Consider the following 15,621-nt stretch of genomic DNA (forward strand, 5'->3'; position numbering starts at 1 on the left):
TTCTCTGCCAAAAAACAAACACAACACAAAACCCAACTGTAACTCCTTCTTGGGGAGCTATCTAGGCTGTTGTTTGGCACCCCATTCTCTTCTCTTGGGTGTGAACCCTCCAGAGGAAAGTGAGCTCACTTCTAAGTGGCAACTGTAGTAGGTATGAGGAAGTAACAGAAAAAATATTACGATGTCTGGTGAGAATACCTGTGTCTTGGCCTGCCATTCACAAAAGGGTCCTTTGTTTACCTTGTGACTCCAGCCCACCCCACCCAGGCTTTCTTGAACAAGAAACTTCCATTTAAGGCAATCTGGTTTTGAAGGAAGATGGACTGGGGCCAAATCCTAGAATGCAGATGAACTCCACTCTTTGTCTTTTCAAAAAAACAAACAAACAAAAAAAAACCCTGGCTTTTGGAAATTTCTACACAATAGCAGAAAGTAAATGGATGAAGCAAGAGGGCTTTTAATCACTGATGATGTATTTAATTCTACAATTGAGCCATGTAGAGACAGGTGGAAACAAGGGCTAAAAGAATACAACGTTCAAGTAGAAGGAGGGGATAAAGGACAGGCCTTCCTTAGGGTGGGAGCAAAGTGTCTGCTGGGGGTGCTTCTTCTTGATTTCTAGGACAAATGGAAAGAGACCTCAAAGAGAAGCAAGAACCCAGATCTAGAAAGGTCTTACGGCATTGAATTTTTTCTCTTAAGACCAGCTGAAGTTTAAAGATTTTTTTTCTCCCCATAGCCTTTTAGGGCAAGAGAATCCCCTTGGAGCTGGTACTGACAAATTTTTTTTTTTTAAGCTAGAGATATTATGAAGGCTAGCTAATAGACTGAAATTTAACCTAAAAAAAAAAAAAAGTTTACTTAGCACAATGAGTAATGCATTTTCCTCTATTAGCATCATTTCTTCCAGAGAAAGAAGGTGACCAGGTTGGATTCATTCTGGAAGTTCACTATTGACGGCCTCAGCAGACAGGTGTGAATGGAAGTTAGAAAACAATCCCTGGGACGTGCTAAAGCACAACAATTGCTTAAACACCCAGTGTCCCCATCTGTAGTAAACAGCTTCAAATATGCTTTCATTCATCTACACTATGCTCTGTCAAAGAAAAAGCAATCTCAGGCAACAAAAAAAGCCTGTTAAAATATATAATGATGAGTTAACTATCAAGTGAGTGGTGACATGTTTGCAAATATATCATTTCAAATGAAACTAATGAAACAGGATGTAGGTGAATCTTTCAAAAAGGAATTCTATTTACTACATTACTACACATATTGTGCTGTCATTAAGATATTTTTTCCCCTCTAAAAGAAAAAAAGATAAGTAGTTAAAACAGTTTGTATAATGGCAGGTGTCTTATATAATAGGAAAACAAATTTTTTATTTTAAAGAATTTTATCAGTAGAAACGATACATTTTAAAGATAGTTGTTGGCTCCTACTTTGAGGGAAACTGGCATGATCCACTGTTCCACTGGGAAGCTCTATAAAATTCTAACCATTTCTTTCCACTATTAAAACTCTTGGATGTACTTAGCGGCTGAACTTTTTATCGAGAACCTACTATGTACAAGGTATACTATTGAGAGTTAGGGATACAGCGATAGATAAGATGGGGCTTTGTCTTCATTGGGCTTGTAGTCTAATGGAGACCAGAGTGTCCCTGATTTTATGAAAATTTATTTAGATCTTTATGGTACAGAGCATTGTTTTTAAAGATACTTGCTTTACATAAAACTGCTCCTGGTAGTACAATACTCCTGACACAGGAACAGCTTTATCTCCATGTAACTGTGGCATTATGACACACAGCTTAGCCCTGTAAGTTCTTGGTATTTTATTTAGTGAAAGTATTATACCATGTGTTCCAGAAAAACGATTCAGGATTTCTTTAACACATCCATGGATGCTAACATGAAGCTGGGGAAGGGTTAGAAGAATTGAGAACTGAAAATCAAATGAAACACTTAGAAATGTGTCACGGCTCACTTAATTTTAAATGTGTGTGACTATGTTATGAAATGAGAGGTCCTCATCTCACTGGCAGGTCCTATGGCTTATTCCAAACCAAGAGGTTAGTGTGCGCTTTGGAGCCACAGACAAGGTTGCAGGTGGAAGAGTGGGAGCCCCGTGGGGTGTCCGTCTGTCCACAGAGCAGACCTTCTGTGCCTTCCTAGATCAAAAAGTCTTCAGGAGTAAGTGCCATGAATATGATTAATATGCCTATGATCTACAGGGCCATTTGGGCATGATAACTTGAAAAAAATCAGAATGGAACAGTTAACCCTTAACTCGCACAGGGTCACTTTTCTGGATTAGCAACTCTTTTTTACAGTAATTGCAAAGAGCTCTAATAAATCATTTGTGATTCAAGCTATATTCCTGTCTCAGTGATAAAAATTCCATAAAGTTACCCTTTTTTTTTTTTTTTTAATGTGCAGAATATATAGGCTGAATTTTCCCTTCATTTAGCACTATCTTTTGGGTTTGGAAAGGGTGCTCTTGAGATGTCTCATGTGATATCTTGGTAGAGATTCTCTGATTATACAAGACAGAAAAGTCATTTTGTCTTTTATCAGCACCAACAGAAACATGTAGCTTCAAAGTCTGACTACTGTAGAATAAACTTCAGCAAGCATCACCAGAAAGGCAAACAGTGATTTGATATTTTTAGGCAGCTCTTAAGGGCCATCTAAGGTAACTGCATTATTGGATTCTCCAATGTCTCCTCAGTAGGGCTCTAAAGAGAGGGCTGATCTTTTACAAATGCCTCACTTTGTGGCCCTTGGTTCCCTCTTGAGACAAGGGTGTGGGTGATGTCTAGAATGACTCACTGCACATCTCCACCAAGGAGTTTCTTTACCCGTCTTCTGAAACTCAAACTCTAGTGATATAGTCTTTCCTTGATATCCACACTGAAAATCACTCCCAGAATCCTGCTCTGACTAAGCGCTGTGCATCACGATTTGGCCTCTTGGAAGTCCTCCAGGCTCATCTAGACCAGTGGTTCAGAGGACCAGGAGTTCTCTGCAGCATGTGCAGAGTGGAGATTTTCCTCACTGTGTTCTAAGCAGTCTTCTCCCTGCTTTTCCTGTCAGATACTGATAGCCATTATAGCTTGAGAAATTGTTACTTCCCAACTCCCATTTTTCCAGTTACACAGTATTTTATCCAAGCCAACATTCTGTAAAAGGTATAGACAGAAGCTTTTTCTCAGGTCTGGAAAACTAGCTCAGTCAGCAACAGTAATTAGCTTTTCTTTCTAATAAGGTTAGCTACTTACAAAATTCCTCGACTAACAACATGTAACTGGGGCTCTACCTGGGGAATCTTCTTTTACAGAGTTCAATTTACAGACACAATAGGTTTTTTTGGTGTGAGCAACACTGTTTTCTGTTTTAGCCCCCTCTTGTTTCTAATCAAATTCTGCAGCTCAACCCCAAGCTTCTCTCCATGCATGCCTCCCCCTGCTGACCCTTATGTGGTGTTTTCACATTCCGCTTGGCTTTACCTATCTGTGAAATGATGATTTAACATTAGATTGAAAACAAAACTTCAGTTCTTTCCCATTATCCCATCAGAAATGTTAATATTCTAATTTACTAGTTTTCTAAGTCTATATTTATTTGCCGTATTTGCAACAGTACATCCTTTTCTTCTGCTTTTTATATTGCGGATATTTCCCTACCTTGCCAATTAGTTTCAGGAAGTAATGGTTACATAACGTTCTGACTGAAAAAGGATCATGTGTAGTTTCTGTCACCATAACTACGGCTCTATGAACATCTGTGTATGCGCCTTAGCTCTTTAATCCCAGCGCCCACTGCTAGATTGCTGGTTAGACTGTATGGAGGTTCGAACACTGGCTCTCTATTAGTCTCTCTGGATTGGAAATTTGGCTTTGCCATTTGTTACTAGCCTGTGACTGCACGAGTTATTCAATGCCTCTAGTTTCATAATGTGTGAAAGGAGGATGGCAACAATACTTACTGCACAGGAATATTGCCCACCCCAGTCCTTAGAATATTAGCTGTTGTTACACTACAAGGACAGGAGGAGCTCAAAATTTGAAGCTCCTTGCCTTTGAATTCTTAAAAACTTTTGGTTCAAACCTTCTAAACACTTTAAGGGACTGGCTGGTTTTCATGAGAATTGATTACACTTTAAGGGACTGGCTGGTTTTCGTGAGAATTGATTCTTCGAGATTTAATGAGCTGGCTAGGGCTGCTGCCTTGGCTTCACAGAGAATGAAGAAATGTTCAACTTGTCGTTAAGGATAAAGTTACCAGCAAATAAATGCCTTTTAGAAAACTTCCATAGTAACACATCATCCACTTGAGATCCTTAGGCTTTAATAAAATCTTACTCCACTGTATACTGTTCCTTACTGGCAGAACTTGAGAGCAAAAAGGTTTAAAGCTGATTCGAGGGGCTTGTGGGGGGCTGGGTGTGATCTACGGTATCAGCAACTGCCTGAAGGCAGCCCCGTCATAGGCCAGACATTCAAAGCATCTTTGGCTAAAACACTGGCACTTTTTAAAAACTAGACTTCCCTCCTTGGTGAAGAATGAGTTTGAGATTCAGATCTCACCCCACTGACCCCCAGGTCTACAGCAGCATCTCTACATTCATGGCAGCTACTGCTCCTGAGAGTGGAGTCCCTGGAGAGCGCATCTCAAGGGCAGGTGCCTGCAGGCCATGTGTACTGGGAGAGGGAAACAAACACAATCATCCCAAAGGTACGATCACACTGTCCTAAAGGTACCAGGGGTATCACACATCTTCAAGCATTGCTTTTGTCCCAGAGCTGCCAAAACCTTCTGTTTTTACAGAGTAATAATGCTTAAGATAAACACTCAGGGAACAAAATGGGCAATAAAAAAAAAAAAACCTCTGAAAGATCTCCAACCTTTTTACTAGAATCATAATTTTCCCTCTAAACATTGCCTTTTCTGCCTCCTGGCACAGGACAATGTCCAAATAATCACTTATAAAAGGATTATGAAATGCGCGTCAGCACTGTTTTCAAGTCCTGCTAGGCACATGCCTAACCTGCAGTTAGGAGATGTAAAAGGACATGTACAACAGGTGGAGGCCTTCGACTAGAGCCAGGTTCACAAGACAGCTCGCTGTACTTACTTCTTGACACAGAGTTTTGGGCACCGAGGCACACTGATGCCAACATGGCCCCGAGCAGCCATCAGCGCTTGCAAACCCCACGACTGGACTTTCCCACCCATTTCTCTCCCCTGTGCACACAGGGACTTCTTCAAACTCTATTATTGTCATGGAGAGGTCCAGGAAGAGAAATGGGGGTTCACACTGCCTCCTGCACCAGCAAGGACACATATGGCCTTTGTCACAGAGTGTGCAGGCTTCCCACCAAGGCAAATGAACAGGCACAGGGCGAGTCCCAGATCACATGTGATGTTCGTCTTTTCAGACACCGCGCACTCTTCCAGGAAAGTACCAGAGAAGCATTTTCTAGACAATTCCCCGGACTATGGCCATGTGACAGTATTTTTGCCTTGGGCATGTATCCTAATTTGGACTCAATTCTACATAACTAAAACTTCCCATCTTTTGTTTCTAAGACACACTGTGATGTAAACCATCACAATCAAATAAATATGAAGCAGTTATTGTAAACCTCTATAAAAATTTACCTAGTTTCACAAAGAAGTCATTGGTTCTTTTACCCTGGCTGGGGACCTCTCAAGCAAATCTGACTTTACTGCAAATCAGTTCACACTCAAAACTAAGGCACATCCAAGGACAAGAGAACGCTTCAAGTTTTCAGGGAAAAAATGAGAGATTGGTTGAAAAGTGTAAGGAAAGGTCATAGGAGGAAGTTTTTCAACATAAACTATATGTACATAAGTAAATTTGCTAGAAAAAAATGTAAAATCAGATGTAGAAGCGCAAGTCTTTTAGAAAAGGCAATTTCAGAAAATAGATTGCATTGAAATTGTGATGTGATATGTTGGAGTTCTACAGAACTATAGAGAGGGACCATGCTGTGTTCCCTGCCCTAGACCCGGGTGGAGTATGTCAGGCATGGGGGACCCAACCACATCACCCTGGTATGAAAAAACTTGTTGGCAGATGAGATGTGACAACTCATGTCCAGAGCTGACGCCTTCCTGCTTGTTAGCCTTCCAGTCACTTAAAAGTATCACATTTGAGTCACTGTTCAGTTTTACTCATTTTCACAAAATATTTTTTGGGGGACTGTCTCAGATGGGTTTTATTTTTGTGCTTAGCGCCAATGTCCATAGGCAAACTGCCATTCGTACAAGGGTCTGAGAACTCTGACAGAAACCATCTTGGATAATTCAGCTTATGCCAGTTGAACAAGTTGCATCATTAAATAAACCATCCCCTGAGTGTATTTATGAAATGCTATGTCAGCTGAGCAATGAGCACACATTATTTAAATATTAAAGCAGGCTCATTCGATTTACCTTTGCCTGACAATATTGTTTTTCATTTGGTTCTACTGAATATAATCATATACCCTCCACAGAGAAACCATGTTCTGGAATAGCTATCCCTGTAATTTGAGGGGAGAAAGACTGGTAGTCAAAGATATTTCTAGTATTACGTGTACAAAAAGGCTGGGGAAAAGGCCAGGAATTTGAAAACTGTTTCAAATTGTGTTGTGGGTTCTCAAGTCCACTGGGGACTTTTTTGTTGTTTTTGTTAGTTTTGAGGAAAAGCTGAGTTCATTGGAAGGGTGTGCGTCCAACTCCTGCCTAGAGACAATTCAACTTCATTTATCTGCAAATAGGTATCCAGAAAGGTCCTCAAAATAGCCATGATTATTGTGATGAGTTCTACATGAAAATGCTCTTGGACACCACTCAGTAACCTCTGATGATACAGGGCCACACACAGGCTTTCTGTGTCTAGCACAAATTAAAATTAAAACACAGGCCCTGCTGCCAAAGAACTTGTACTTTGGGAACCAAGACTAACACACAAGAAAGATCATTCAGCATTAGAAAGTGGTGTAAAATTAAGCTCTGATTACAAGTAGAACAGCTATTTAACTAGCTGCAAAGGTGCAAAGAATCCTATAATCATTTACAAGTGGTTTGAAAACCAAGGCCTTTTTTGCCCTTGAATGGGTGTGACCAAGAGTCTTCAAACCCACTTCAAAGACATCAGTTAAATGACACAACCTCGTTGAAGTCATTTGGAGAAAAGAAAGTTGTCCAACTTCTATCTTTCATTCAGGGAACTGGTAGACCTCATTTCAGACTGATACATTGTCAAAAAAAATGTGATATATTTTTTTTTTCCTTCTCAAACTTTCTTGTTGCACGCAAGAATTAATTGAGAAAGTAAAGCTGGGTGAGTAAGCAGCCTTTCAAGGAGAATAATACTTCAGAGTCCTGACTACCTAGAGACGTGAAGTCCACTGTGCAGAGACACTAAACTCAGACTGATGGCACAAGGTTTTACAAAAGACTCCCATGTAAGAAAATTTCTCCCTTGTTTTTACTAGGTCGTAGGATGAAAACATCCCTTCTTCCTTTCAACTCAACTGGTGATGGGAACACAAAACAAACAGAAGTTCTTAAGATTGAGTTCCCTGGAATAGTGTACATCCAGGTTGTCCATTTTATGTTCCAAAACCTTTCTTGTAGGCAATTAGAGCTCAAATTTAGCCATGTAAACCATGTGCTACCAGGTTTTAGTATTATACAATAAAATGCATTCTAATATCACATATATTTACAAACAGGTTTTCTATGAAGTGAGACTCAACAAAATAGAGAAAATTAAAGCAAATCCCTAATCAGCTATGTGGGTAAAAATGGAGACCTGGGGCTATAGTGAAATAAGTCCTGGACACCGGTTATACATGCACAGCCTAGCAAATGGAAGAAAAATTCAAACGTTTTTTGGTTTGTGGCCAGCTACTAAGCACGCTAGCTTACAACAGGTACCGCTGTTTTGGTGTAGTGTAGTAAAATTTATACAAAACCAACAAACATTTGTGCTGCTTAGTATGGGTTCAAGTACTGTGTTCGGCATAACAACAGAAAGATGAGAAAATAGTTTCTGCCTCTGAGGAGCTTCCAGTGTAGTGGACTAACATGTGATATAGGAGGGTGTCCTCAGGGTGTTAAGCAAACAGGAGGTAACCCAATGGGGACTGGAACAGGTCTGTGCAGTGCGGCTGATCCCAGAGTCCATGCAGGATAAGGAGGGGCAGCCAGAATAAAGGGAATGAAGAAATCATGTGAGAGAAAAAAAAATGTGGTGACATGGTGTGTTAGGAATTGAAGTTCAGTAGTGGAGAGGATCACGAGGGAGACAGGACTGGAGATGTACGCAAAAGCCCCTCCCTGTCTCTCTAGGGTGCCTGGATATTTTCTGTGGGGGGAAGTGACTCCATGGCTAGTGTTTTATCAGAACCTCTTGGCTGCAGTCAGGGAGGATTTCTGAGAGAGGAAGGACTAGAGATAGGGCAGGTGATTGTGAGGGTGTAGGCGATAGATAAGGGGTTAAACTAGGCAGTGGTAGGAGGGATGAAAGGGAGCAGGGAGATTTTAGAAATAATCAGGAAGAAATACAAGGACTAGAATGACTGTGTGTGAGAGATGATGGATGGAAGGGGACGGGATGCCCAGAATGATTCAGTCCTGGTTCCTGGCTTGGTGCCTGAGTGGGTATTGGTAACAATAACGGGGATAAGGACAACAAGAAAAGGAGGAGGACGAGAGGGAGAGGGGGACTAATTTAGTCTTAAAAAGTAAGAATGGCCGGTAACTGAGGTCAGGCAGCCTGAGTGTGGCTCAACCCAGAGAGCCTGAGGTTCAGGAGAAAAGCCAGGATAAGAGATGAATGTTGGACAGTCATCTGAACAGAAGTGGTAGCTGAAATTTTGAGGGTGAATAACAATCTATCAGAATTGGGAGCCAAGGATAGAGTTCAGGGAAACACAAATAATTAGAGTACAGGGAAGAAACAAGACCACAGAAGAGAAGGAATTAACACAAGATGAGAGGGAAAGAGACAGGTGAAAGAAATCAAAGGACAAATGAGGAATCAGCTGCTTCTATTTCCCTCTCATCTTGTATTAATTCCTTCTCTTCTGTGGTCTTGTTTCTTCCCTGTAGACAGACACAGCATGACAAAGATGGAGACCCTCCTCAGTTGATAAACAGGATGTATGTGACTTGAATTGTGTCCCCTCCACTGCTCACCCCCTCCCCCCAAGATGGAGCTTTACTTCGCAGTATCTCAGAATGTGACCTTATTTAGAGGTAGGACTTTGAAAGGAGATTAATGATCTAGGATGGGTCTGAATCCAATGACTGGTGTCCATATAAAGGGCAAACTGGACACATCTGAGACAGATAAGCATAGAAGAAAGTCATCTGCCTGAAATATATCCTTCCTTCATAGGCCTCCCTAGGCGCCAACCCTACTGATACCTTGACCTTGGACTTCCAGTCTCCAGAACTGAGACAATATGCTTCTACTTAAGCCTCCCAGGTTGTGGTAGTAGACCCACAGATTAATTAAGTTTATCAAGAGCAATTTCCATTGCACAACAGGAGACAAGTTGGAAGATGGAAAGTTGACATGTGAACAAGAGGTGAGGAAGTGAAGACCCTACTTTTGAAAGGTTTACAGGAGGGCCTAGAGAGGAACACAATGCTCAGCTAGTTCAAGATCACAGAAATCCGAACCATCTCCAAGACAAGTAGCTTTTCCTAGATTTTTTTATAATTTAAAATTATGGACATAAAGTATCTTAGTTTTGTTCATTGTATTCTATGATTTTAAAGATGCTCATAGTAGTCATGCTCACATTTTAATCCTCATATTGTTTATTTGTACATTTTTCTCTCCTTTTAGTCTTGCCATAAGACCTGTTATTAATTGGAAATAAAAAGCAACAGACTGAAATTATAACCGAGGGAGGGGAAACTGGCAGAGCAAGGCCACAGCTTTGAACCCCTTGTCCTTGAAACTTTAGTGGAAGAGGGTGGCAAGAATGGTGTAGGTCTCTGTCAGGAGGATGCAGAAAGTTGATTTGACTGGTGTCCATATAAAGGGCAAATTAGACACACCTGAGACAGATAAGCATAGAGGAAAGATGATGTGAAGACTCACAGAAGAACGTCATCTGCAAGCCAAGGGGAGATGCCTGAAATAGATCCTTCCTTCATAGGCATTTCCACCGGGTGACCTCAATTTTATTCATCAATAAGGAAGTAAAATCTGCTCAGAGTTGGGGGTAGAGGCTAGGATGGGGACAGTGGAGGCTGGTGAATTTTGAAATCTCTTAGGGAAGGCTGATGGTTGATGCTGGGAAAGCCTCTCCCTACCCGGGTATGATGGGAGCAGTGAAGTTGGACAGGTGTGATCAGGGTTGCTAATCAAGTGGTTTTAGTGCTCAAAATGGTGACCAGACCTGGTAGTGATGTGAAGGAGGCAATGAAAGGCCAATGAAGAGTAAAAATGGAAGGACCCCTTTGTATTTCAGTACAGGGTTAGTCAGAGCTGGTGTGAGCATTATCTTGGGATAAAAAGCTCCTGAGCTACCATGTTCTTGGTCAGAGTAGCCTAAAGCAGAGCACTGGAAGGAAGATGCCACCAGGGAATGGACAGAAAGGCCATAGGATGGTAAGGGGAGGGGAGTAACACGTGTTGAAGTTGTTCAGGACAAAGGTAGGAGCTGGGGTGCAAAGCACCACAGTCCTCAAAGGATAATGTCTGCATCAGAGGACAGGCTACTGTGGGTCAGTGAGCTTCTGGGCCTGCTTCCTTCATATTGAAACCCCACATTTGGGGAGAGGTGAGGTTTTAGGTCTTGTTTCTAGATCCAAAGGAATACCGTTTAAAGAACAAAATGAGAGGGTTTGTTTCTGACAGTCATCAGGCGCTAAAATTATACACATATAAACGACTACTGATAAGAGTTTAGACAAACAACATACCTGAAACTCCAGGTGGCGTCTTAATAAATTTTCCATTAAAATGACCAATAACAGATTCACACTTTTCTGTTGATTCCATCCTATTTACATATAAAAACAGAACATGTATTTAGCAATTTCAGTTTTGTTCTGTGCATGTCAATACATTCTTATTAGTTTATTTGATATAAATACAACCTAACAAAATGAGTTTATCCTATCTTTTACTGTTACTTGTGTACTTCTAATTGTGAAATGACAACTGATAACCACAGACTACAGCCTGAATCATAAATGAAACAAATTACGTACAGAATTCAATATCAAGCATATCAAATGTGTATCTTTTTCCTACATGTTAGAAAATTAACAACAGATTTTTTAGTCATGATATTGAATTTAAAAAATTGATGGTTAAAACAACTTGTACATTTACTACTTGCTAGAATATTGGTCATTTTAAAGATGGTCTTTCCTTTTACAAAGGCACGATAACAACTACTGTTGATCAGAGTGTCATTTTTTAATATTAATTTCAAGTTTAAAATTAAGTTAGAAAAGTCAATTATGAACTTCTTTTTCATTTTGGCTTTAGAGGAGTAACTAAGGAGTAGAGGCTAGCTTTATAACTTACGCCACATCTGTAGGAGGCTAAAAACACTTAAGAAACATTGAATAATCTCAAAATACATGACATAACTGGACTACTCAGAGTTTCACTTTAGTTTTAGTGGTTAGTAACAGTTTTAAAAAGTAACGGAATTGAATTGAGTTCCATCTTTAAGGTACAAGTGAAATAACGTGATCTGTTTTCAGAAAAACACCCACACAGGTGACAATTTTTATTTTTATTTTTATTTTTACAGTTTTCATATTTTATAATTACTGATATTTTAGCACTGCCTGTTTGTAGTACAGTACAATTTATTTATTTATTCATTTATTTTTAAATGGCACTAAGTCCTTCATTGTTTCTCCTGGATTCTTTTAACCATGAACAATATACACTGGAAATCAAGTAGTTTTGGTAACTTGGGACCTGTAGAAAAATTTTAGCGTTAAAAAATTTTCTGGCCTAACAAAGAGAAATGGCTTTTACAAATTACTTGATGTTTCTTCATTATCTGGCAGCCCATGACAATGAAAATGTCTTTGTCTCAATTTTCTCACACGTAAAATAGATTAGCTTTGTTGATCTTAAAGGCTGTGGTACATATAGTGCTTGTCATCAAACATGACAATATATAACTGTAAACCTTTCCTCCAAAATGAAAGTCAATAACTGAAAACATGTAGACATTATGTAACATCAAAGTATTAATGAGTTCCTAAGTAAGATCAGGTTTCGGACATGGGCTTTTGAAACAGAACTGTGTCAAAAATCAAGACTCCCTTCTAGTTAGGATTTTTCCTTTAGAAACCAAATGAAGCACTATACTGAACTATCCTTTCTGGGGAGGAAGGGATTAAAAATAAAATGGAATGAGTGGACACCTACAACATTTTACTTCTTAAAGAATCTTTAGTAAGATGATAAAATGTTAGAACTGGATTCACAATTGATTAAATTAGTGCCATAACTATCAATGATTTACTTTCTGAATTACTTCACTGAAAAATCTAAATCACTGGCTTGCTTGATGATGAATCAAATCTTTACCTGAGAGAACACACCAATTTACTGGCAACATTTAGGAGGCTGCAACTGTTATGTTATAGGCACCCCGATCTTATCAGTCAGAATATGAAGGTTGTACTTTCAAACTACTGTTCATGTGCTAGTTTCATGTTCTGAGTCACAAAAGGTTTACTGTTCGGATAAATATTTTAGGTTTAAGAATCCTAATGAACTTCCAAATCATCTGTGAAAATGCAAACCAACATTTGGTGTAACTGGCTGCCTAACACTGGCTCAAATTTTTTCTTATTGCTCTATTTTTATTTTCCAGGAAACTTAGCAGCACTATTGTTTTTGATGTAATATTAAGATAGTGCACCATACTTACCTAGCAAAGCCAACACCACGACTTGTACCACTGGAATCACGTAGTATCCTTGTAGAAATAACTTGTCCAAATGGTTTGAGCATATTTTCAAGCTCTTGCTCATCCATGGACAGTGGCAAATTAGAAATATATAGGTTGGTAGGATCTTGTTCCTGTTGCTAAAACATAACAGAATCATCAATTAATTTCTAATAGAAGATGAAATATTTAACACACCAACTGTTAGCCATTCTCCTGCTCAGGTCCTTTAAAAACGAAATCATAGGGACTACAGAATATCCAAGTGTCACCTTGGACACTTGAAAATAGTGTTTGAAGCTTGGACAATTTGTGCAGCAGGGACATGATCCCACAGAGCCATGTTTAGCAGATTTGGAAGTGGAACTGCTGGCAGGCGCTGCTGACTTGGGGAGGATGCCCTCATGGAACCACAACTCTCAGCTATTAGCAGCATTCCCAAAATAACCAACCTCTCCTCTGCTACTATTTTTAGGAGTCCATTTCAAGCACACTGTTACACAGGAGGCTATTCCTGCTAATAATTCAATCCAGAGGCATATGACAATTTCTGGATCAGGTCATCTAGAACCCAGTAAGGGCTTTGCTCAAATGCCCTTCCTCTGCTCTACAGCAGAGTCCTTACTACTGTTTGAGTCATGAACATCGATAGGAAAAGGAGAGTTCCTAAATGAACCACAACTAAAAACATGGGGCAGAATGAATTTTAGAATCTGAGAAAAACTAAACTCAGGAGTAGACAGGGGAAGGTTTGGTTGTGTTTCGTTTTGTTTTTTACTCAGAATGATCCAGTGGCCTGTAGTGATGGAATTACCTGCAAGCTTATTAGAAATACAGAATCTCAGGCTCTATCCCAGAACCAGAAGCTGCTTTTTAATGAGATTTTTCAGGTGATTCATAAGCATCTGAAAGTTCCCAAAAGCAATGACTAGCTCATTTCCCACTTTTTTCTTTGCTGAGGTAAGATCAGCTGAAACCAAAGATAGAAACTGAATTTTCTGAGCACCATTAGCTGCTATTTCACGAAGCGTATGGTGTTAAATTGCTAGGGAAAAAAGCTAACATGACAACTGGAATATTTTTTTTACCAAATCAAAATTCACCTTGCAATTGTAAGATTAGGATATTTGTTAGTCAGGCTTTCCTTTGATCTGATTAATGAATTATATCTTTACATACTCAACTGTGCAAACTTTTTTTTTTTTTTCAATAAGCACTCTCAATAATGCCATTTAAATGGATGTTTTAACATTAGGCACCAGAATAGTCCACTCACTGTATTTTGATTCCCCAAATGCACAATCCTTTAAAATAGATGTGAAACATAGGCATGTTTGAATCTGTACAGTCTCTACTTTCAAATTACCCTAGCATTAGCTACATCTGAAAAGAAACTTTTCCTTTTATGTAATCTGCAAGTAAAAGTGAACACTGATCTTTCATGCTACACTTACCTTGAAAGATTTAAACCAACAATCTGATATCCTTGGGAAGGGGCAAATACCCCAAAATTAAAGTTATCAAAGTCTGGGAAATTTTGAGCAACAAGAGGAAGCAGCATGTGACCAGTATAGTCCCAAAGGTTCAGAACACAGGCGCTCAGTGTGGGTGGCTCTAAGAAAACTTTTAAAAATTTCAAATATTCAATGGCAAAATGAATACTTCTCTTCATTAGCCCTCCACAAGTACTAAACAAAATGGCAACTATCTATGCTTTTACCTGAAATGAGGAAATTACTTTGTTGCCACTGCTTATCTTACGCTGAGCAAAACCTCCTATTAACAATTACTTAAGGTGTGTCTTTAATATATATAAATTGGAAAATTTTTTTAATAAATGTAGGACAACGACAGATAAAATGCTTTTAAATACAGACGAAAGTGAAATGGCCTTAAGTATTAAGGTTTCAAAAATTCTTCTCTGTTTCCACCTCACTCATTTCCACCAACTCTGTTCAATTACTCCAGATCCTCAATTAGCCATCTTTTGTTGACTCTAACCTCCCAAGTCTCTGAAATGTTCTTGGAGCAGAAAAAATTGTATCTGTGCCTGTGGAAATCTGGTCCTTAATCATCCAACCCAGAGTGCTCCTTTCTCCCTGAAGGTGGGACCCCAAGAAGCCCTGGAGGCTAATACAGTCAGAAGACACCTCCTTCAACCCCAGGCTGTCAGTACAAAATACCTACAACTCCAGTCCTCGCAGCAGCTTACACTTAAGCAGGGGATGCAGGAAACATGAATGAAATGCTAAAATAGAGATGTGTACAAACCACAATGTAAGGAGACAGAGAAGCTTGTTTTAGGAAGCTTAGGGAAGACTTGCAGAGGGCGAGGCACTGAACTGGAACTTGAGAAATAAACGGAAGTCATAAAGCTGAACCCACAGTGTGAAAAGTTAGCGAAGAGTTTGATTTTTATTCTCAGTCATCGCTGCTTCAACTTTCCCACTTAAGCAATGCGAACAGCAAGGAGAATGACCTTCCTGTCTGTAGGTGAATACAGCCTTACTAGAATGGCAAAATGTCTCTGTGCTTTATCTTTTAAAATTCATGTAAATTTTTGCAAGCTACTCCCAAACTGTTCAAGTTTGTTTTAATATAGAAACAATATTTCTGACTTAATAGATACAAGTCATGGTTATGTGTGATTTCATGTC

The 15,621-nt window shown here is 39.5% G+C and overlaps 1 protein-coding gene across 4 annotated transcripts in view; it reads right to left on the reverse strand.

Moving 5' to 3' along the window:
* The window catches only part of RBMS1 (RNA binding motif single stranded interacting protein 1), a gene marked incomplete at both ends in the record, with an annotated part of 207,814 nt that overhangs the window by 12,004 nt on the left and 180,189 nt on the right, over nucleotides 1–15,621 (reverse strand). For all 4 annotated transcript variants that reach the window (XM_084252916.1, XM_084252915.1, XM_084252917.1 and 1 more), the window contains 2 exons: nucleotides 10,962–11,041; nucleotides 12,947–13,104. In XM_084252916.1, coding sequence (XP_084109042.1) covers nucleotides 10,962–11,041; nucleotides 12,947–13,104 — 238 coding nt within the window. The remainder of the gene's footprint in view (nucleotides 1–10,961; nucleotides 11,042–12,946; nucleotides 13,105–15,621) is intronic.

Source organism: Talpa europaea, assembly GCF_964194135.1.
Source record: "Talpa europaea genome assembly, chromosome: 1".
Lineage (NCBI taxonomy): Eukaryota > Metazoa > Chordata > Mammalia > Eulipotyphla > Talpidae > Talpa > Talpa europaea.